General features: G+C 45.5%; 2 protein-coding genes across 2 annotated transcripts; one reads left to right on the top strand and one right to left on the bottom strand.

Moving 5' to 3' along the window:
- Nucleotides 1–1,146: 1,146 nt before the first annotated feature.
- LRRC52 (leucine rich repeat containing 52) lies at nucleotides 1,147–4,152 on the bottom strand. Its single transcript, XM_039730352.1, has 2 exons — nucleotides 3,344–4,152; nucleotides 1,147–1,397 (listed from the first exon to the last, which is right to left on the bottom strand). The coding sequence occupies exons 1-2, from the start codon at nucleotides 3,951–3,953 to the stop codon at nucleotides 1,147–1,149; spliced, it is 861 nt and encodes a 286-aa protein (XP_039586286.1). The 5' UTR covers nucleotides 3,954–4,152.
- Nucleotides 4,153–5,124: 972 nt separating this feature from the next.
- NUF2 (NUF2 component of NDC80 kinetochore complex) lies at nucleotides 5,125–17,154 on the top strand. Its single transcript, XM_039730282.1, has 13 exons — nucleotides 5,125–5,334; nucleotides 6,147–6,221; nucleotides 7,094–7,170; nucleotides 7,319–7,380; nucleotides 8,224–8,321; nucleotides 8,762–8,835; nucleotides 10,014–10,110; nucleotides 11,021–11,083; nucleotides 11,716–11,853; nucleotides 12,734–12,874; nucleotides 13,658–13,833; nucleotides 15,230–15,365; nucleotides 15,592–17,154. Exons 1-13 carry the CDS (start codon nucleotides 5,212–5,214, stop codon nucleotides 15,739–15,741), a joined length of 1,410 nt encoding a protein of 469 aa, XP_039586216.1. The 5' UTR covers nucleotides 5,125–5,211; the 3' UTR covers nucleotides 15,742–17,154.
- Nucleotides 17,155–22,805: the final 5,651 nt, after the last annotated feature.

The following is a 22,805-nucleotide window of genomic DNA, read 5'->3' on the forward strand; positions in this document are numbered from 1 at the left end:
CCTCAGTTATTTATTAGAATTGTCTTTATAACTGTGCTACAGTCAGTTTCCACACATATCCCCATCACAGATACACACGTTGCCTGTATGTACCTGACACAAAACACAGCTTTGTATTTCACACCAGCACACAGACATCATCATCCTCAGCCCTGCCCCAATCCCTTTCTGCCACTTTGCCCATTATAGCTAAGAGCTCTCAGCTCTGAGTTTGGTAATTCACACCATGCTTGCTGAAATCCCCTGGTTCCCCCTGTTAGCTCACCAGACCCTGCAGTGTGGTTCACACGTGGAGTTGCTGTGCTGGGTCATGTAAGCAGATACTTCCCTTGGCAATTCCCAGCGCTGGTGGTAACAAGGATCTTACACCTCCCTGTAGACATAACTCTGACATTTTGGTATGGACACACAACCCATTTCAAAGAATATTTGGAGTGTGTAAGCAATATTTTTACTTTATAAAACATTGCAGTTTTAGGGTTGCGTGGCACAAAAGCAGAGCTGGACTTTGCAGTTCTGTAAATGTTCACCCAACGGTGGAGGCACAGGTGATGTGGCTGTGCTGCAGGAGCACAGAGGGTTCTTTTGCTGTCACCAGTGGGATCCTGGGCTCCTAAAAGTCCTGGTTTTAATCTCTTTGCCTTTCCAGAGCAGGAAGTTCTTAGATTCCCTGGGGCTCTAGCAATGCAGTAATTCCCTGGAGCTCCAGCTGCGTAGGCTGATCCCTGTAAGTCCTGCTGGGTTTTTTGGCCAGGAGGGGCCTGGTGACCTCCTTGGCTACAGAACAGTGCCAGGACCTTTCCCGTGTTTCAGTGCCTTTTCAAGCCAGTCCTTATGTCCCTACTGTTCTGTGGTCTCAAGGTAGGGTGGAAGTGGAAATGCCTGGCACTGTGCACACCTCTCACAACTGCCTAAAATGAATATTTTGCCAATATCCTGAGTCCCAGTGGCAGAAGACTTGGCAAAGAACAGCAAGTGAAACTGGAGCACAGCAAGTGAAACTGGAGCACAGATACTTCCTTCTCTTGCAGTTTTATTTCACTTACCAAAAAAAGAAACAAAAAAATCTAGGGTGGGACAACTTGGGAAATCAGGCAGGAAGGGCCTGCCTTTGGTTCCCACAATGGGAGTTTAGAAGGGCTGATTCTAAGTGGCTGTGTCTTCCTCCTCCTCTTCCTCTCCCTTTGAGGCATGGGCCTCATAGATGACAGCACAGACGCCGGCCAGCCAGGCTGCCATGGTGCCAGCAAGGAATATGCAGAAGCCAACGAGGCCCAGAAAGACATAATCCTGCCTGTGCAGCTGGGTCAGACAGCTGAAGTGGAGCTGTGCCTCTGCTGCTGGCATCCTCAGGGCACGCAGCCCTGCTGGGCTGTAGCAGGTGATGTTGTCAGCATCTGCAGAGAGACGAGCAGAAGCAGGACTCTCTAGCCTGTGTCATGATTTAATGAATAGGAGTGCTGCTAGAAAAATTATGGGAGTGCTTGCTAAAAGCCTGAAAAATAGCTGCAGACTTCATGCCCTCCCTCCCCCCACCATGGCCTGGGTAAAATCTGACAGCCAAACTCGTGCCAAACCTGTGCTAAACCCTTGCCAAACCACAATTCCCAGGTTGCCAGAATATTTTTTGCAGTGTTGGCTCCACAGGATTATATTGCCCACTGGATTATGCAACTGTGGCAAACTGCTGTCCCTGCCCTCCTCATCTCTGCTGATTGAGCACTTTCATCTTCATGTAAGAGCACCTGTGTTGTTTTTTTTAAATCTCAAACACCTTCTGAAGTGATACAGCCTAAATTATGCTGGAATAATGAGTCTGCTGTGGGTTTGACAAGGAGGGTTGTTTGCAGTCATGCACAGCCTTACCTGCTCTGTGAGGCAAGCAGAGGCAACTCATCAATGATTCAGTTCCACTGAAATAACAACCATACCCTGTCATATTGCAATATCTGCAGTGATAAAACAGATGCTGCCTGCTCCCCTTCAAGTTATTGAAGGACCAGTGGGGTGCAGGGTGTGTCCCCAGCTATCTTCTGCAGGTTTTGAACCCCACAGACATGGTCACAGTGGTGGGGACACTGCTTGATGCACAGGATGGAAGAGCCTGAGGGAAAGGGAGCACTGCTCCACGCATGGGGTGGGATGGGAGTGGTGGAGGGGGACGAGGCATGGGGGATTTTTATTGCACTACTGTAGTGTATATGGCTGAGTGATGTTGTTCATGCTGATCTTGCTACTGCTCCTGAGGAAAACTGAAGAGCTTTTATCTCTCTGTTACCCAAACCCATCCAAACTTGGGCAGCTTTGTGTCAGCCCCCAGGCTGAGCTCAAACTCTGATGCACAGATATTTCTGAAGGCCAGGAGCCTTGCTAAAGGCCAGGCTGGGGTCTGCTTGCAGCAGGTTCCAGGGCTCTGCCCCAGTATCCCTGTGGCCTGGAACAACCCTCAGTTTAAGGCTGCCTTTCCTCCTCCTCCCCTCCCCAACAGCCTGCAATGAGCTTTATTCTCCTGTTGCAGGGTTCAGAGGGTTATCTCCAGTCTCACTGCTGAGAGCTGTACTTTATTCCACTCTTCCATAATTGCCTGTATGTGGAAAAAAAACCCCTTTATTGTCTATAAGGAGCTTACTACATCTAATAAAGGCACTGAGATGTCTTTAATTCAGTTCTGTCCTAACACCAGCTTCCAGCTGCCCTTCCCTTTTTTCCCCTTGGGCTCTTTTGTGGCCCTTTGTTATTCAGTGGACAGACTTTCTCGACCAATTTCTCTCTCACCATTGTGCCCTGCACTACTGAAACCAAAGATTTTCTTGTTCATGTGTGCTGTGTTGTGGCTCTTTCCAGTCTGGAAAAGCTAAATCCATGTGCTTCATCTGCAAAGCAAAACATCACCCTTGGGACCAGTGTTTTTATGTGAAAGGGAACTGGCCTCTCCAAGGCCCAGCTATAGAATCTCTCAATATGAAGGGCAACAGCTGACTTTGGGGTGGAGACAAGACAGGAAATTCAGAGCAATGATTTTCCCAGTGCACATCTCCCTGGAGCTCTGTGGGGCTCCTCGTTCTTGACGCTGCAGCCATGGGGTGCTGTGCAGGCACAGGGACACCTGGATCCAGGTGTTTTAGGGAAGCAGCAGTGTCCCAGCTGCACATTACACCTCCCTGGCTGAGGAGGATGTGAACAAGAGGGATCCCTCATGTGTGTAACCCAGCTGCTCCCATCCCTGGTTTGTGTGACAGCAGAAAATGGCATGCAGTGGCACAGCCCCGTGAACTGAACTTTGGGGAAGGAGAACAGAGGGCTCTCTCTGTTCCACACAGATCTGTGCTCACACAGCCCTCACCTGGAAAATGCACATCACTCTCCACCATCCAGGTGATGAAGTCCAAAAAGGAGCAGTTGCAGTGCCACAGGTTGTCACTGAGCCCCAGCAGCCTCAGGTTGGGCAAGTCCCGGACAGTGCTGGTGTCCAGGAAGGTTAAGCCAGTCCGGCTCACATCCAGGTGCCTCAGCCAGGTGTTGTTGGCAAAAGCACCCTTCTCGATGGCCACGAGGTTGGGATTGTCAGAGATCTTCAGTACCACCAGGCTGAGGAGGTGGGAGAAGGTGCTGAAGGTGACCTGTGTGAGGTTGTTGAAGCTGAGGTCCAGGTAGACAAGCCTGGCCACGCCAATGAAAGTGAAATCCAGGTCATCCCCCAAGAGGTTCTTTCTGCAGTCCAGATAGACCAAATCAGCCAGGAAGCTCAATTCCACTGCCGGCAGGTACGAGATGTTGTTTGCTGCCAAAATCAGCTGCCTGGTGTCCAGAGGGATGTCCACAGGAAACCCCTGCAACCGCTGCCCAGTGCAGTTCACCTCCAGGTACTGACAGCTACACCTGCTCGGGCAGCTGATCCCCTGCAGCGCCATCCCCAGAAGAAACACGAGGCTCAGGGACCATGAAGGAGACATGGTTGGAGACCTTCCAGGCCGCTTAGCCTTTCACGGACTGCAAGCAGCCCCGTGGCAGCCGCAGTGCCCTGCCAGCCATGCCAGGAGGTGTCCGGCTGCCAGGCTGTCGGGAAGCACTCCGTGGCTCACCTGAGCCCTTGGCAGAGTGCCCGGCTGGAAACCGAGCCTGGCTTTTACATGGGCAAGTGCGGAACAGTGGCTGGAGCGTCTCTGTCTCACACTCGGTGCCAGGTGACACCTCCGTGGTGTCAGTGGCTTGCAGAAGCTGCCTGTTTTCGGGGACACTGCTGTGACCTTGCTGACCTGCTTCCAGCTGAGCGGAGGTGCAGGAAGCTCTGCGTGGTGTGGGAGCTTTGTGGGGAGAGTGTGAACAGCCCAAATTTTGTCAGAAATGCTGTCACACTGCAGGGGGTGGTACTGGTTAGGCAAGAGTCCTGTGCAATGCTGGGCTGGCATTGTCTCCTTCCAGGAGCCAGGTTTTATCCCATCTGGAGTAGCGTATCTGGAGATCTGGAGACACAAGATCTGGGTCTGGAGATCCTGGCACAAGATGTGGAGATGTTGGAGCGGGTCCGGAGAGGCCATGAGGATGCTCAGAGGGCTGGAGCAACTCTGGTGTGGCGACAGGCTTATGGTGAGACCTCACCTAAAGGGATTTTGGAAAAGAGGAAGAGTGACTCATTACACGGACAGGTGATGAAAGAACAAGGGGGAATGGCTTCAAACTGAAAGAGGGCAGGTTTGGAGTGGATATCAGGGAAAAATTCTCCCCTGGGAAGGCGATGAGGCACTGGGTGCCCAGAGAAGCTGTGGCTGCCTGGAAGTGTTCAAGGGCAGGTTGGACAGGGCTTGGAGCACCCTGGGATGGTGGAAGGTGTCCCTGCTCATGTCACACGGAAAACTAGGTGAACTTTAACGCTCCTTCCAGGAATTTTATGACTCTTCCAGAGGCGGTGACGGCCCCGAGAACCAGAACCGGAGAGACGCCGCCGCCTCACCCCAACTTCCCCTCACGGCCAACGGCCGCGGCGGGGCGGGGCCTAAAAACCACGCCCACTCGCCACAGCGCGGCCGCTGATAGGTTAGGAGAGGGCGGGAACGCGCTAAGCCCCGCCTCCCGATGACGATGCGGCCTCTGATAGGCCAGCGAGGGTGCGGGGGCGGGGAGCGGCGGATTCAAGCGGCGGGCGCGCAGCGGAGCCGCCGTTGTGCCGCTGCCGCGTCCCCGTCATTGCTGTGTCCTGCCATCGCCGCCGCCATGGAGACCATGACCTTCCCCCGCTACAGCCCCGACGACATCATCAGCTACCTCCGCTCGCACATCCTGGAGGGCGCCGAGGCCCGCAACCTGGTCAAGGGCGACGTGTTCGGCAGCCCCAGGGTGCGTGAGGGGGGCGCGGGGCGGCTCCGCCGGCCGCTGGGTGGAACGGGCCCGGGGTGGGCTCGGGGTTCTCCTCGGGCCTGGCCGGGAAGCGCCGTGGTGTCACCAGCGGCACACGGCCCGTCTTCTTCCCCAGTTCTGCGGGAACTCGGTAAAAACAGCCACGGCGTCCAGTTCCAGCACCTTGCCGGATCCTTTTAGTGCTTTTAAACCTTTCCCTGCTCCACCCCCTTTCGTCACCCCGAGCATTTAGTGTTGGCGAGGGAAGAAAAGCGGCTTTAAAGTGGAGTTGATGCCTCCGAGTGATTCCTGGCGCTGTTGTTTCGTTTTGAGCCTGCGGTGGGAGGGGTCTGGCCCTGCTTGTTTAGATGCCTTTTAAGAAGCAAAGTTGATAATGGATTAGTGCTATAAATGAAAAATTGTCTGGCTTGTAAGTGATTTTTTTTAATCTTCATTTTAATAATCTAATGAAGGGCACTCGTTGCTACAGGATTATCATTTCTGTGACCTTTTTTTAGGTTTTTGGCATTGCTTGGTTTGGAAATTGCTCAGCAAGCAGCAGTGTAATGAAAACCAATGCCTGGCATACACATTCAGGGCTGTAATTGCCCAGACTGACTGCTGCCCCTTGAAAGTGGATTATCAACAAATAATGCTTGATCTGAAAAATGTCAAAAGTGAAACTCTGTTGTCTTGGTTGGTCTGTGAATTCAGCCTTCGTGGGTTAAAAGCTGAATGCTTTCATGGCCTGGCCTGGGAGCCCTGAGTAATCAAACATATGGAATCCTGACTCATGTCCTCTCTTCCTGCAGCTTGAGGTTTTACACCTGATTTACCTGAGAATCCTGCAGAAAGTGTGTGGGATCCGGCTGGAGCACGCCTACATGGTAGGGCTGCCTGTGGCAGGGTGGTGGGGTGTGAAAGGAAAAGGATACTGCACTTACCTGTTCTTTGGGGTGCTGAGGGTGCCAGAAATGGCTGTAAGGTCCGGGAGGGAGTGGACAAGCTTTTGGATGGTCACCATGCCTTGAAAATCCATACTGGGCTCCTGCCTTTGGCCATGGCTGGAGGAGGTTGGACTGATCTGGAAGGAATGTAAATGTTGCTGTTGATACTTGATCATCTCCACTCCTCCATTCACTGAGGGGAACATGAGGAGAGGCTGATACCCAAAGTTAATTTACCTACTGTCTCTGTTAGGCAAGAACTGATTCTTGAAAGTGAGAGTAAATGGTTTTGTCTCCTGTTTTTTCTGGATAAACTGAAAGGGAAGAGTATTATGTGCACGAGGAACTGTTCTTCCTAGGCAGTGCCAGCACCTGCCATGCTGTGCTGTGAGGTTTAAAATGTCAGAGAAAGGGGACAATGTTCCACTACATTCCCCTCCTGACTTCTTCATGAAGCAGCTGAGTGTGTCAATTTTGGGGTGTTTAAAGAAGGAGCTTCTTGCTGGTAGCTGTGTAATGTGCTGCACAAATTATGACCAAAATAAAACAGAGTTTGGATTCATTCCAGAGTTTGTAATGTTGCTGCTTTAGTTGCTATTGTATTTTTTTTGTCTTTTTCAGCCAAAGTTGACCTTTAAAATAGCTGACCCCTTGTTGGCATTTTTCAGCCTTTAACATGCTTTCCCTCTGGATGGGAAGATCATCCTCAGTGTTCTTAGTCTATGGGAATTATTATATGCTGTGGAAAATGCTGCATAATTTTTGGTTTAAGTATTCTCTACTTATGCACTGACTCTCTTTTTACTCTTCAGATGCCCCTCAACGTTGACATAATGTACCCCCAGATCCATGAAGGCTTTCTGCCTGTCTGTAACTTGTACATTCACATGTAAGTAGAAGATGCTTGCTGGGCAAATGCTCTGGGATGAGAGGACAAGCTCCATTTTGTAGCAGATGGGTACAGGACAAGAACAGAGCCATGGCCACAGGACCTGAGTCAGTCCCTGCACTGAGGTTGTGTTTTGTTCTCCTTGCAGGGAGCGCTTGCTGCCCATGTGCCGGATTAGTGACTTCCAAATTGCTGATGTTTTAAACCCAAGTAAGCAACTGCCTTGTAATCCTTGTGTTTCCTGGGGGCTGCTTGCTGTTCCAGGTGCTTTTTCTCCTTGGGCATAGCCAGATGGGCATCTAGTGTGGAGAAGTCCTTCTGGCTGCTCTTCTGACCCTTAAACAAGCTGGTTCTAGTGGACAGCTCTTGTTCCTTATGTGGGCTGGTGCAGGTCAGTAACTGAGGACAGCTTTGAATGCTGTGAATCTCTTGGGCTGTGACATATTTATAACAGTGTAATCATAGATGGGGATGAAAATTACCCTGACAGCTCTGGAATGCTTTAGGATGTCTTACGCCTGTGCTCCACTCCTTTCAATACCCAATTGTGATTCTGCCACAACACAGACAACTTGGAAAATGCTGCTCTGAAGAAATCTTTCACTTCTGGATCTGTCTTGTCTAAATTCAAAGCTTTTGTAATCATCTTTCAGAAAGTTTTCTTGGAATAAAGACAGAAAGTCCCTGCAGTTCAAATTGCTGCCTTCAGTTAGGCTGATAGCTACAGAGAGGCTCTCTCTTCAGAGCTGTAGTTCAAGATTGACACTCTTTCTCCCTGGCTGCTGTTTGAATGGGAGGCTGTGTGTTAACAGCCTTTTCTCCCAGGTGCCATTATTCATTTGTTAAATTACACAGAATTACTAAGTGTTGGTAACCAGCTTGGTGCTGGTTTTTGTGTAGTCTGAAATCTTTGCAAGCTGAGTGGGGGAAGAACTAATTTGGACTGTGGTTTGTAATTTCTGTCTCCTTGAATTACACTTGGCCCAACTTTTTTGAAGCAATTGCAATGCTTTTGGAAACCAGCTCAGTGAGCTCTTGCAATTCCTGTTTCAGAGACCAAGAGGACTGTTCGCTTCTTGAGTGGCATCCTCAACTTTGTGAACTTCAGGGAGTTCCGGCGTGAGGTCTACCTGGAGCTACAACAGAGCTATGTAAGATTAGGTGCTGATTTATTCCAGATGCCTATAAAAGTTTAACTGATATTGACCTAAAACTAAGAGCATGAAGATTGCAGTTTAACTTGAGGTTTATGTAACATGTTGGGATGTAAAATGTAGCCAAGTAATTCTGGAAGGTACTGATTATTATTTAGGATACTACTGAAAGGGTATTTTTTTGTTGGGTTGTTTTTTTTTTCTTTTCCCAATGACTTATTGGGCACTTCAGCCTGGTAAGTAAAGGATTGAGACCTCATATCATTTTGAGAAAAGTTAGGTGCAAAAGTTGGTTGTAGGTGGCTTCTTTTCTGAATGTAGTTCATTCCAAAATAGTTCAGAGATGGTGCATTTCACGTGAAATAACAATGAGCAAGGCTCTAATAAAAGCCCAGAGAGAAACCACACTTCTCTAAAATTAAATATTTAACTTGCAGAAATTAGCTATGGAGAAAAACCAACACCTGGAGGCTGTGAATCAGGAGGCTGCACTGAAGCTGGAGAAACTGAAGTGAGTGTGAGGAGTAAGCACTGTGAGATGCTCTGCTTGCTTTGCCTGCTCAGGCTGGATCAGTGGGCCAGTTGTGTGAGGCTCAACAAGTCTGAGTGCAGAGCCCCATTCTTGGGTCATAATAACTTGGTTCAGTGCTACAGGCTTGGGGAAGAGGGGCTGGAATGTGGAGAGGAACACAGGGGAGGAGCTGGGGGGATGCTGGGTGGCAGCAGCTGAACAGGACCCAGCAGTGTGGCCAAGGAGGCAATGGCACTGTTCTGTATCAGCAAGTGTGGCCAGCAGGACCAGGACAGTGACCATCCATGCCCCTATGGCACACCCTGAGTGCTGCATCCAGTTCTGGGCCCCTCACTGCAAGAGGGACATTGAGTGTGTCCACAAAAGGGCCATGGAGCTGGGAAGGGTCTGGAGCACAAGTCTGATGAGAGGGAGCTGAGGGGGTTTATTCCCTGCTGGCAGAGAAAAAAAACCCAAAAACCTTTACAGTGTTGCATTGAGGGAATCCTGTATTTGTGTGTGGAGAAACTTTTTGCCCTTTCTTAGCTTTTAGTGATGTGTCTTTATACCTCCAGCAGCTGGAGGAAGCTCATCTTTAACTTAACAGATGAGTAAAGTTGTCTTCCTTAGTTATTTGACATGTTTGCCACAATCTCTGTTTTTCAGGCCATTTAGCCCTACTGCCTGTGTCTTTGCACCATTAAGTTTTGTTTTTGCTTGTGGATAATAGGATGAAGGAATGGCTGGTTTCCAAGAGAGCTTTCAAAACAAAGTGGTTTTTTTCTGACAGCTGCTCTTGGTGTGTGCTACACAGGGGGTTCCCTAGCTGGGATAGGGCTACACTAATATCAGCTATTTGTAGGACAGGTAATATGCAAATTTCATAAATGAAAGTCACCACCAAAATTGGTAGGAGTGTTGTACTTTCATGCTTTGCTTAACATGATCTTTAAACTTATGTTTGTGCCACTTCTTGCCAAAATAGGTCTTTAGAGTATGCTTCAACTGCAAAATCTTACCAGCAAAGGAAAATGAGATATATTCATTTGAGACTGTCTTGCTCTGATTACTGAAGTTACTGGCTGTAAACTCTGTGGAGACAGTGATTGTTTTATCTGCTGTACTCTGACTGGACTATAATGGTGCTGAAAGTGCCCAATATCTTTATTTTCCCTCAGCACAGTCCCAGTTGAACACGAGGCAGAGATCAAGCAGCTCACAGAGAGCATTCGGGAGCTGGAGCAGCTGCTGAGGCAGGACTATCGTCGGAAACAAGTAGGACCTTGTTCTGTATTGCTCTGAAAACTGCTGTGGCTTCCTCTCTTCTCTTGAGTTTATTCCCTTCCCTCTAACTCCGTGGATAAAAGGGACTTCTCTGATTTAAAACAATGGCCATTGTAGCAAGATGCTGTTGGACCTTTCTTTGTTTCACTGTAAGGAATGTGAAATGTGCTTTAAATCAGACGTGGAGAATACAAAGGTAGAGTTGATTCTTTTTTTGAAAAGCATTTCTGCAGTGACTTGGGAGATGCACATCACACTTCCAACAGGAACACAGGGATGTTCCTCATTGTTTTCTATTTGAATTCAAAGAATTGGAACTGGAGGTGAGCCATGGCAAGAAATGAGGCCCAAGAAGGGGAATGCCTGGCAAAAAATAGGGTTAATTGCAGGGGTAACTTTTCAGCAGTGGAAACTTGCCTCTCAGGTCTCATAGATAACTTTTTTTGCTTCTTTGGGAGAAAGAAAATAATCTATGGTCAGGATATTTTTGTTTTGTCAAGTCATGTCTCTGTAATTAGCATTATTAACCTTGTGTTTGATTATTATTTGGGACTTTATGTTAAATTATCTTTTTCTCTGAAGAACAGAGCCCCTGGCAAAGAAAGTTGTGGGGGTATAATTGCCAGGGTCAGTGAGAATAGGGATGGCAAATTTCTTATCCCTATTCCTAGTTACCCACTGCTGGCTGTCTCCCCAGTGCTTCCAGTGGTGTTGATGACAATATTGTCCTTTCCTGTCTTTGAAGTCTTACAGACTGCAGTGTTTTCTGTGGGTTATGGCACTCCAAAGGACCCATAAATGAGATTTCTCCTGTGGACAGATCTATGATAGAAGGGTAAGGCAGGTAGCAGCTGTAGAGGTGCTTGTTGAAAGCTTGATGCTTTTTTTTTTTTTTTTTTAGACAGCTTTGCAAGAAGTGACTTCTCAAAAGAAGACAGATATTGCTGAGAGAACCCAAAAACTGGTGAGTACACCTCTGTGTGGCTGCTGGCTGCAGATCAACTGAGAGATCATCTCTCTTTTTAGGATCAGATTATTCTTGGAACTAAGTCACTAGAAATCTGGAGCTCTGAGGTGCTGTGGCTCTACCTTGCATGCACAGAGTGGGCTAGTGAGGCAGAACAGGAGGTTTTGAACTTGTTGCTCTTCTCCCAGGGTGATAGAGCTGGCTCTGGAATGCTGCAGTCACTGCCTCAGTATCCCTAGGTCAGGAGTTCTGAGGGAGAGAGAGAGCTTGTGGCAATATGGTCTGATGGGAGGGAGGTGTCCCTGCCCATGGCAGGGGTTTGGAATGAGATGCTCTTTGAGGTCTTTTCCAACCCAAACCATTCTAGGATTAGCTGGCAGGCTCTTGGTAGAAAATACCAGTTAACTGCTGTTCTTCTGCACCTCTGTAAGCAAATGTGGGAAGCAAAATAGGCTGTTGATTGCTTTGATTTGGAATGTTAATGCTGTTTAGAGGAATTTATTTTTAGAACTTCCTAATGAGGAGTGACTACACACCAAAGAACCTGTCTTAGTCACAAGACCATGGCAGAACAATTTCTCTTTGTTCACCTAATCACTAATATTGAAAGTGTTTGTGTCATTAACTAGAATGAGTGTAAAGTGTCTCTGGCTACTTTGAAAGAAGAACAAGAGCAGCTGAAATCCAAAATTGTGGAGAGTCCAGAAGAACGGAAAAGTTACAACGAGATGATGAAAGAGACTATTAAGAAACTGAAAAGATCTAAGGTGAGGTTTTCCTCTGTCCACACAAGCAGGTATTCAGAAAAAGTGTGTTTTACTGGACTGCCATCATCTGGAACTGTTTCTTGAGTGATGGTGAAACACCAGCAGGACAGTGGTTAGTCTGAAATGAAATCACAGCCTCAGAAAATTGAAGGTTTGTGGTAGAGGTGGTGGTTTATTTTTGATGGGCTGTTTTTCCCTTTTGAAAAGCAAGATTGTAGTCACTTGTAAAACCAGGTGTGGAACTCTTGAATTTATACCTGTTTGACTCTTTGCTCTCCAGAGGAGACAATATTTTGTCAGCTCCCAAATATCTTTGGATTTAGAACATGTGCTTCATAGTGCTTCTGTTGTCATTCACTGCTTCTGGAATCGATGGCTGTCTTCACTAATATGCTGAACACTGAGTTCCCTCTTAGCTTTCTGGTTTGGTTTTTTTTTTCTCATTATACTATCAACGCATTTTTGTGGTTTGAGATTGCTCACGCTTCAGTGGTTTGCACTTTGCCTCTGAAGGTTATTTTTGTTCCAAAGGTGTAAACTCAATTGCTGTAATTTCAGGTACAAAGCTTTACATAACTCTTATTTTACTAGTGTAGAATTTCTTCACTGCACAGCTTTTTATTCTGAAAGCTTGAAAAAGCTGATTACTGATTAGTTCAGTGTAAAACACTTTTATGTCACCTTTATTTCTGTGCTTCTAAATAAATGCCTCTCTTTTATTATTTTTTTTTACAAAGTGAAGAGCTCATTTTACTATCTCTTAAATATTACTTCTAAGTGTCTTGTAACAATGAGGGGAGGGTTCAAAGTTCAATATGCTTTAATTCTGTATAAAAGAACTCTAAAGCTGTTTATTGATAGTATTTTTCTCTCTTTAAAGCAAGAAGTTACTGAGAAATATGAAGGTTATAGAGATGTAGTCGAGGTTCTGCCATCATGCCAAGTGGAATTGCAGTTATACCAAAAGAAGATGGAAATACAGGGAGAAAATGTGGAGAGACTGGCCAGTGTCTCATCAGAGGTCTGTATTATCCAAATTATATCCTGTTAGGGAGAATTTGATGTCTAAGCAATGTTCCCCTCCTTCCTTTTCACTGTAAAGAATGGCATTTTGAAGTTTCCCAATTCTTTCTTAAAAATGTCAGTAAAACATTGCTGCTGCTTTGCTGGGTGGCACTAGCTAATGTACTATGCACTAGCTATTGACCACTTTGAATAGTCAAAGCCTTCGTTGCCATAGAAACCTGACCTAAAATAGTTGGAGCTGTCTTGGGGTTGTTGGTAGGAAATGATGGGAAAAGAAAAGTGAAATCGAGTTTCTTCTGCCTTGAGAGTGGAAGCTAAGAATAAAAAATTGTTACTTCAGGAAGAGTCACGCCTTAAGTGCCTTTAAATTTATTAATATTACTAAGCCAGACATTCTCTGATGAAATGTTTGTCACAATACAGTCCCTTGCTATTTGCCACCAGGTTTTGGGAGAATGCAGTTGTTAGGAGCAATTCAAAAAATGGTATGGAGTCTTTTTGGGTATTTGTATGGCCTGTGTTCAAATGTGGCTTGGCAAAAAGCTGTAGCAGAAGTCACAGTCACTTCTGAAAGTCATCCTAAGGGTCTTGTCCATTTGGATGTATTTATAATCAGAGAAAGACCAGGGAACTGGGATGAGGAGTTGGCAATCAAACCTTCAAAAAGCAGCCAGCTAATTGTAATCTTAGCACATTTACAGGCTATGCTGTCTTGATAATTTCCCACCCCCATTTAATTAATTTCTATTTCATTTATCTCTGTACTTCTGTACTCTAGGCCAGAAATCTGGAGGACCAACTTGAGAGTGCTCAGGTAGAGCTGAAAAAGGCCAAGACAGATGAAATGTCCCTGAAGAGAGTGGTCACTGCAAAACATGAGAAGCTTGCCACAGCTGAGATCCAGCTTAAAAAGATGCGTGAAGACATTGAGCAGCACAAGTGCACTGTGCTCGAGTATGGAGGAGCTGATGTTTCTGCCTGCTGCTGCTTTATGTCTTTGTTATGTGCTGCCAAAGTCCATGTCTGCTACAAACACACAGCTTAGCAGTGAGGGGAAAATGAGCAGTGTGGGACAGCTCTGTAGGAAGACCAGTAATGCTGCAGGCAGGGATTTGGGGTCTCAAATCAATAATTGCAATGTGACTTGACAGCAATTCTTTTATTGGAGCACTAATTTAATTTATAATGCTTATTCTTGATTCTTTTATCTTCTTAAAGAGAATGTCACATTGGGATAATTTTCCAACTTATCAGACTTCAACAAAGCCCCATTTGCCTTTCATGAATTTTTCATAATTTCCCTTGCCACTTTTGCTCATTATCAAAGATGTTCAAGACCCATGGGGAAATGGGGCTCGCATCTCAGAGGAGCATTATCCTGACATGATGCTTCTAAAACAAAAGGAAAAGTGTCATTTGATCAAAGCCTCTCAGCCCCTCTTCCTTCCTCCCATATGCTGAAGGCAGCACCAAACTGCAGCCCTGGAAGGTCCTGGCTTCACTGTGAGCTTAGTGCTGAACTGCTAGGGAGAAAATTGATTTTTAAACAATTTTCATCTACACAGATAAAGAGGAAAGGGAATATGGAACATTATTGGCTGGGGTGGAAGGGAGCTGCTTGCACATGGCTGAGAGAGTCAAGTAAGATTTAGCCATGCTTGAGGTTTGTGTGGTGTGCAGAATGGCACTTAGTGTGTTGTACCAGCTAAAGGGGATTATGTGGGAGGAAAATATGTTGGGCATTGGGAGGGATTTCTGGACAGAAAGGTGCTTGGACCTTGGCATGGGCTGCCCAGGGGGGTGTGGAGGCACTGCCTCTGGAGGTGTTCAAGGAAACACCAAGTGCCCTGGTCAAAGTGACAAGGGGGTGTTCATGGGTTGATCTCAGAGGTCTTTTCCAACTTTAATGATTCTGTGAAAAGTAGCTTTTGATTTAGCAGTGAAAACAACATAATCTTACTCTCTTTCTTTGAGAGTTGCTGCCTATTTCTGTTTTTAATGTGTCAGGTATTTCCCTTGAGTGATAAAATTAAATGCTTTGATAAGCAGGAGGGGAAGAGAGGTAACCTCAGTTGAAGAAAAGAGTTTTAGTTGGTGAATAAAAGAATATGTCCTGACTGTTCCCTTGAGGTGGGAAGGTGTAACTCCTGCTGAGTTTCACTTCTTGTACCTAAGTTGTTGTAGTTTAAAAATCACAGTAATTTCTGAGAAAGTAAATTCTGTATATCATTGCTTCTGGAAGCTGCTGATTTTATGCTCATAAAATGCAAGGTTTGCTCACTGTGGGCTTCAGTTTATTCTGGAATGAGCCATAAGCTCAGTACTAACTTTTTCTTCCTGTCACCTTTAGACATTTTAACAAAGTCCAGGAGAAGAGGGGTGCTGTGTATGACAAAGTTATGGCCATTCGCAAGGAAATCAAACAGAAAAAGGACAAAATTGAGCAGCTGAAGGACGATGCTGAAGAAAAAGCAACAAAAGCCAAGGTGAGGGGGTTTTTTTACCCCCAAAATCTTCTTACATTCCTGTTGTAGTGTGGACAGTGCAATGACCCTCTAAGCAGCCTCCCCTGTGTTCTGTAAATGCTGCTTCTTAAGCTATGGATGAGATACCCCTGTGTTCATTTGAGTCCACTCACTTGACATTGATGCTTGATAAAGATTTCACTTTGCTGATGGAATTTTTTTCCCCTTCTTTATTTTCTCTTTCCAGGAAATACACCTAATTTTGAAGGCTGTATTGGACAAGTGTCATGAATCTCTCCTTAAGGCAGTAAAGACTTCTGCAGCCTCAAGAGCAGAAAAAATTGATGAAATAAGGGAAGGGCTGTTCAGCATTCAATCTTCTGTAAATGCTTCTTAAGCCTGTCTGAACTTGTGTTCTACTTTTCATTGTGTTCGTGCTCATACCTGAACTCGAGAGCTTCTGCTTTGCAGGGGAGGGATAATAATTGCAGGCAAATCCAGCTTTCTCCAAAACCATGTCAGAACATGTTTAGCTTTCCAGGCTGATCCTGATGTCATGAGCTTGCTGATGATGTGGATAAGAAAACACTCAGTTTCTGGTGTTTCAATCTGCATCTGGTTTTAGTGGTGATATTGCAAGCCTTGCTATCACCAAACTGCTCAACATTTTAGACAGAACCCTGCATTTGTAGAAACTGTTCTGCAAACTTTGATCTGGGAACTCCTGCTGCCTTGGTCTGGCTTGAATGTTCAAGATAAGTCAGGAACAGGTGATGCTCCACCACCATTATTCAATCAAGATGAAATCCTGACAAAGCAGTAGCATCCACCTAAATGCCAAGTTGCTCTCATCATAAATATTTCTAACTGTAAATACTCAAATACCATTTAAATATCATTTTAGTTAACATTACACTCCCTGTCAATGCTTGAACTCATTGTGTCTGCTTTGTGGGGTATTGAACCCTCATCTGTGTTCATCAGTCTGTGTTAGGATGCTGTTAAATGTAGATTGATGTTTTCTACCTTAACTTGTGAGTGGTTTTCATTATTTGGAAAAAAATAAAGTGTTAATTTTTACGCTAGTTGATATAAAGATATTTAAACCTTTTTCTCTTGGGTCTTTCCACTCCCCTAACTGACTTTGCATAAGATTTCAGTTGAATAATGTTGCTGTGCACATTTGTAGGAATGTGTGCTATGAGCAGTCTCTTGTGATGAAAGGAGGAGGATGATTCAAGCCATCTTTCAAATTTTAATTCTTCATCTCTCACCAGCTAGCAAGTCAGTCAGGAAGAGCAGGTGCTTGTTCCTTCTAGAGCTCTTTTGAAGGCATCAGACCCTTCTAAAGTTTTGCTTTAAGCCTTTTTTTTTTCAACTGTAACAGAATTGTTTAATTTGAAAAAGCTCTCTAAGATGAAGTGCAGCCATTAACCCAGCCCTGCCCCCTCCACCACTAAGCCCTTGTCCCCAAGTGCCACCAGTGGACTTTGGAATATTGCAGTTGTATTTCCTTCTTTACAAAGACTGGCTGGGGAAAGAGATTCCCAAAAACTTCCAACATCCTGCAGGGGATTATTCCAATCAGCAGGCCAAGATTCTTAGGCTACAGAGATGATGCTTGTGTATCCCAGTGATGAGGAATTTGCAGGACAAAGAAAAAGTTGGAGTCTGGTTCCTGCTCTCAGAGATTTTGGGTAAAATAAAAGGCTGCAATTCATGAAGAAACAAAAACCTGGAAATCAAGTTTTCCTATTTCCAATAGGTTCTTGTGCTTTCACTGCTGCTTTGTACCTAGAATACTTACAAATAAAACATAACTAAGGCATGATTTATCTAGAGATAATTGATTCTAGGTGTGAATTAATTCCTACTGGTGCTTGTCAAAAACTTCTACCCACCTTGAACCATATGGCAAGACAGTGGGGGGAGTTTAGTGGGGCCTGGAGAGCAGGGAAAGGAGAAGGGTTTTGCTGAGGCAATACAGCTCCCTTTCCCTCAAGAGGGCAGTGTTAGTCAAAATATTCTTTTTTTTGTTGTTTTTGTTTTGTTTTTTTCCTAATCTTTCTGCCTTAGCTACTGTTTAAAAGTGTAGGTTTTTTTTTTTTTTTTGCTTGTACTTTAGTATTTAATGTACAACATAAAGCTTGTAGCAAGTTTGCATCATGCTGCTTGGGCTGGCCACAGTTTTTTGAAATGTGTGGAGTTATTAACAATAATCTATCTCTACACAAGTTTTTTAGTTCTGCAAGCAGAAAAAATAATGGTGGCTAAGGTGGGAAATGGGTTAACAGGACACCTTTTAAGGGATGGAAGGAAATCTCTTTATCACTCCTCTCTTGCCTTTACACCACACCGTGGCTGGAAAGATCTTCAGAGCTGTCTCAAAAGTCAGATTTTGTAGGTTTTAGGTGGGAATAGGTGAGCCAGGTTTGTATTTTCATATTTCCAGCTGCTGGGGCAGGGGGATGAGCTGCAGAGGAGCTGGAGTGCTGGCCACTTGGTGGGGATGTTGGCACGGAGAGTGGCCCTGGATCCACGTTCCATTCCTGCCACAGCTCTGCTGAGGAAGCCAAAGGAAAACCTGCTGAATCCTCAGCTTCAGGATAACAGCTTTTCAGCACTCATATATTCCAGGGCCAGGTAAGCTACAAGTTCAAACTTAGTGACATATATTTCCATCTAAAGATATGACCCTCGATGCTGCCAAAGCAGGAGCTACTCCGGAGGAAGGAGCCTGCACTGGGGAGTCTGCTCCCTGTTATTTCTGCAGGGGAATTAGGAGGGGGTGTGAAAGGCTCAAGTGCGTGTAAATCACGAGGTTGTGAGGTGCAGATAAAGAAATCTGGCAGATAAATGCACCCGTGTGTTGAGGTCTCTTGTAGCTAGGGCACATTTTGGAAATATTCTCTTGATGTTTCCATCAGGCTCGTTAAAGCCAATCCTTATTATGACACAGTAAAATAAATGGCTGGAGATACCTGGAAAATAAGACCAAGGAAAACTTGGAGCTGAACATCCAAATTCTCGTTGCCTGCAAATTTCCTTTTTCTGAAGGAAAAGCTGTTTCTTGACATGCTATAAATGGGGAAACTATGTGAGAAGATAAAGTTGCAGTTGCAGGAGTTCCCGTGTGATTTTTCACTGAAAAGTTTTATTACCATGAAGCTTTTGTCCCTTTTTCCCCAGGAAGAAAAGACAGCAAGGTGTTCAGGAGCTGAGTTTCTGACGGGCAGCACATTAAACAGTCCTTACAGCAAAGGGAGAGTCTGGAGGCTGGGACAGTGATACTGAGAAAGGCAATCACTGAAAAATGTATTTGCAAAGAGAAATGGGCGTTAGAGGGGGGGAAAAAAAAAATCACTGTTTTTGCAAGCTGCAAGTCCACCTGGGGAGGAGTGGGAGAGGCCAGTGTTTGTAGAAAATGAACAAACAAAAGGAGGGAAAACCCAGGTTATGTTGGGGTTTCCATAGCAACACAATGCTTTTCCTGGAAAACTCAGATGATGAGATCTAATCTATCTGCTGTTTAACTCTTGCATGCAGAGCCCTTCTCTTGCCTTACCTGTCTCCTCCACAGCACAGTCCCTTCTGATGGGTGAGCTGTCACTCCACCACGGTGGTCTCCGTGGGGAATGATGTTCCTGAGCCAAGGCTGCTCCTGCTCTGTCCAAAGCACACAGAAAAGGAAGAGCTTAAGAGGCAGAGGCACCTTTTGTGTGTAGGGAGGACTTGCCAGGTGTGCTGACCCTGAGCAGCCTCTGCCTCAGGTCTGTGGGAGACTTTCTGTGCCTGTTTGGAGAGTTCATCAAAGCAGCCTGACTCTAATTTGTGCCTGACTCTAATTTGTACCTGGTGTTTTGCCTGCTGAAAAGCCCCAGCTGTGGGAATCCTCGGTGGCTTGGGAGTTTCTTGTGGAGGAAGGTGGAAGGGTGGCAGCTTTTGCCTGACAAAAAGGACAATTGGGAGAGTGGGCAGCACTACGAATGTTCATGAGATGGCTACTGCTCTCAAAAATGTAGAAAGGAGGGTTTGTTTTGGGGAAAGAGTGGGTGTGAGACCCTGTCCTGGTGCAGCAGAGAGGAAATGGATTCTGCTCCCTGCCTTCTGAGCAGGCTTTGCAAGAGGGGGTGAAAGGGATGGAAGAGGCAGAGTTTTCTCAGTTTCTGGGGTCCCCTGCATGGTAAGTAGTCACAAAGAGAGGGTGGTAAGAGAAGGCAGGGATCCCAAAGGATGCTGAGTGTGTTGTCATAGAATCAGGGAATGGTTTGGGTTGGAAGGAACCTGAAAGCTTGCTCCAACACCCCTGCCATGAACAGGGACATCTGCTACTGTCCCAGCTTGCTCCAAGCCCCATCCAGCCTGGCCTTGGGCACTTCCAGGGATCCAGGGGCAGCCACAGCTTTGTGGGCACCCTGTGCCAGGGCCTGCCCACCCTCACAAGGAAGGATTTCTTCTCTGATGTGTTTGTTACAGCCCTGTTAGGGGCCTGGCAGTGACCAACCCCTGCAATATTCTGCAAAAGCAATATTCTGTTTAATTGGTGGGCTTTATGTTTGTGGGTTTTTTTTCCTCTCTGACTGTTCTGTTATTAACCTGTTATTGCTTATTGAGCCCTGAAGATTTGTGAATAGAAAACAACCATCATTACAATATTTAAAAGAAACCCAATTCAGAGGGGTTCAAAGACCAGTAATCCAGGTATGTGCCAATAAATAGGAAGCAGTGCTTTATTATCTCTTCACAAACCATCCCCTATCTTTAAACATTTATTATATTCCCTGTTATTTCTCCTGACAGCCACCTGTTCAACTTGTGACCTGTTTGTAAAAATCTGCACACCATCTATCAGAGGGATGCACTCACTTACAAACTTCTGTTCTGTGGGCATTGAGTAAATTATTTCTTTAAGATCATATGGCAGATCTATAATTAATTAAACCCTCCATGATATTAGTGCAAAATAATTTCGCCTTTCTAAAAAGGTAAATGTAATTTGCCGATCTGGTATTTGGAAGAATGCTTTCCCCAAAATCAATTCCTTTAGTTTCCAGAGAATAGAAATGAGAAGCAATCTCATTTTAATTATATCTCTTTATTGCTAACAAAGGAATGATTTATGCAATTAAATTAACTGGCTAGAAAATTATTCTCAGCTGGGCTGTCCTAATTCTTTGCTTTCTGAATTGCAGGCTCTTACACTTCTCTATGTAGATTAATTTTTCTGATATGCAAACAATGCTCCTTGTGTTCATTTTTAACATTTTTTATTCACAGCTCCCCTTTTCTTAGTGTCAATGACATGAGTAATATTTGTGCACTGCTGGGCTCCGATTCAGGCCTTTTTTTATGCAGAAAGATTGGGGGGAAAAAAATCTTTTCTTTTGAATCTCATTATTGCAGAGCAAGGTTTTGAAGTTTTCTTATCTATTGCTGAGAAACAGCAGCAGGAACATGGAGGGACTGCAAAGATGTCAAAGGATGCAAACTTTTGACGGAAAATGTATCAGCACTGGGGAGACAGGTGAATTTGCAGTTGGTGTTAAGAAAGCATTTTTTAATGTATTCCTCTTATACCTCTGTCTCCTTGCAGCCAGGCAAAAAGCTGAAACACAAGGGGAAAAAAAATGAGACAGATTTATGTCGCACACAGACTCAATAGGGAACAAATTTGGGATTTTTTTTCTCTTTCTGCCTGGGATTACCTTGCAGTGGCTGGCCAGAATGCAAGCTTTACAGATATTTGGGCTGAGGGGAAAATTACCATGTAACAACACATTGTGACCATGTGCCAACACAGCCTGACATCCCCTGAATGGGGCATTGGTGTAATGTGCTGCTCTAAAGCAGCAGTGAACATATTGCAGAGCACGTGTTGGCTCTGTCTGAGCTGTCCTGCCCTGTATCAGTGGAGATGTGTCAGCTGGGCAGGGTTTGCTGTGCTGGCACTCTGTGCTGCTGTCAGACGGCTCTGAGCTGAGAGAAAGGAGCTTTGGGTTGGATGTTGGGAAGAAATTCCCCCCTGTGAGGGTGGGGAGGCTCTGGCACGGGGTGCCCAGAGAAGCTGTGGCTGCTCCATCCCTGGCCAGGCTGGACATGGCTTGGAGCAGCCTGGGATGTGGGAGGTGTCCTTGCCATGGATGATCTCTTTTAGGTCCCTCCCAACCCAAACCAGGCTGGGATTCTATGAAATTAAGTAAAAAACCCCAGGGTTTTTTGTCTGGGTTGGAACGTGGAAAGGTCTGTGCCACTGGGATTCTGAAGGCTTGTGAAATTCCAGATAGGAAGGACCAAGTTGTGATCATTTGGGTGGGACAAGGAAGCATTTTGGGCCTCTGTCCTTGGACTGGGGATGATCCAAAGGGAATCTTTCCTCTGGGCTGCATGGCTGCTGGCTGGGTGAGGGAAGGGGCAGTTGGTGCAATGCCTCTATTGACTGCAGTTGTTCTCCTTGTAAAATCAGCATAAACTCAATTTGCTTAGCAAGTGGGATCACACTTATTTATTGGAAGAACATTTCTCAAAGAACAGTTGCCCTTGGCTTACTGTCAAGAAGTGATTTTTAAATTTTTTTTTTAATTAAAAAAAAAATTTCCCCTAGTTCTGCAAATTCCCTGCACTGAGTTCAGTTCTCCTGCATGAATACCTTGGCTCATACAGGAAATAATCCTTTGCAATGCCTCAGGAAGATGCTGTGAGGTGTGAGTTTACCAGCAGTCTGCAGAGAAGGCTTTGAGTTCAATATTATCTATACAGCAGGAATGGTTAGAAATCAATAAGATGAAATTCATGACAAATGCTACCTTTAGGGAGGAAACATCTGATTAAAAAAATGAGAAACAGCTGCCTAGGCAAGCAGTACTGCAGGGAAGGGTTTGGCTTCAGAGTGAATCACAGACAAGTGAGTCAGTGATGTGCCTTTAAACAGAAATCTTGTTCCTGGAAGCATTAATAGGAGTGTCAGGAGCAAGTTGTGGGGTCGGGGGAGAGATATGACTGCTCTGTGCTGCTTGGTGAAGGCTGGCAGAATGTATCCAGCCTCGCAGCCTGCATTTCAAAAGCCAAGAATGGGGAAAGAACTGGGAAATCATGATCTGGGGGATAAGTAATGACAAGCCTTACAGAGGGAGAAAATTAAACTTCACTTGCAGCAGGAGAGAATTAAGCTGATAGCAGGAAAACCTCCACCACAACCTTCAATTCTCACCTATCAGCCCACCTGGAACCCTCTGGATGTGCCCTTTGGTCCCCAACCCCACCTGCTTTTGCTCTTAGCTCCTGCTACCTTTTTCATTCTGATTTAGCAGCAAATTCCAGTGGGGGCTGGCACTGAGAGCCGTTCCTGGTGATGGCCAGGGAAAAGGTTTGATTTCTCAGTGCCAGAAATCCTCCAATTCTTTTGGAACAAGCACTGAGTGTGAGGAGCAGTGTAAGCAAAAAGATGTACTCGTAGTGGAAGGG

The sequence above is a fragment of the Passer montanus genome, unplaced genomic scaffold (assembly GCF_014805655.1).
Source record: "Passer montanus isolate IOZ18808 unplaced genomic scaffold, ASM1480565v1 scaffold71, whole genome shotgun sequence".
Classification (NCBI taxonomy): Eukaryota; Metazoa; Chordata; class Aves; order Passeriformes; family Passeridae; genus Passer; species Passer montanus.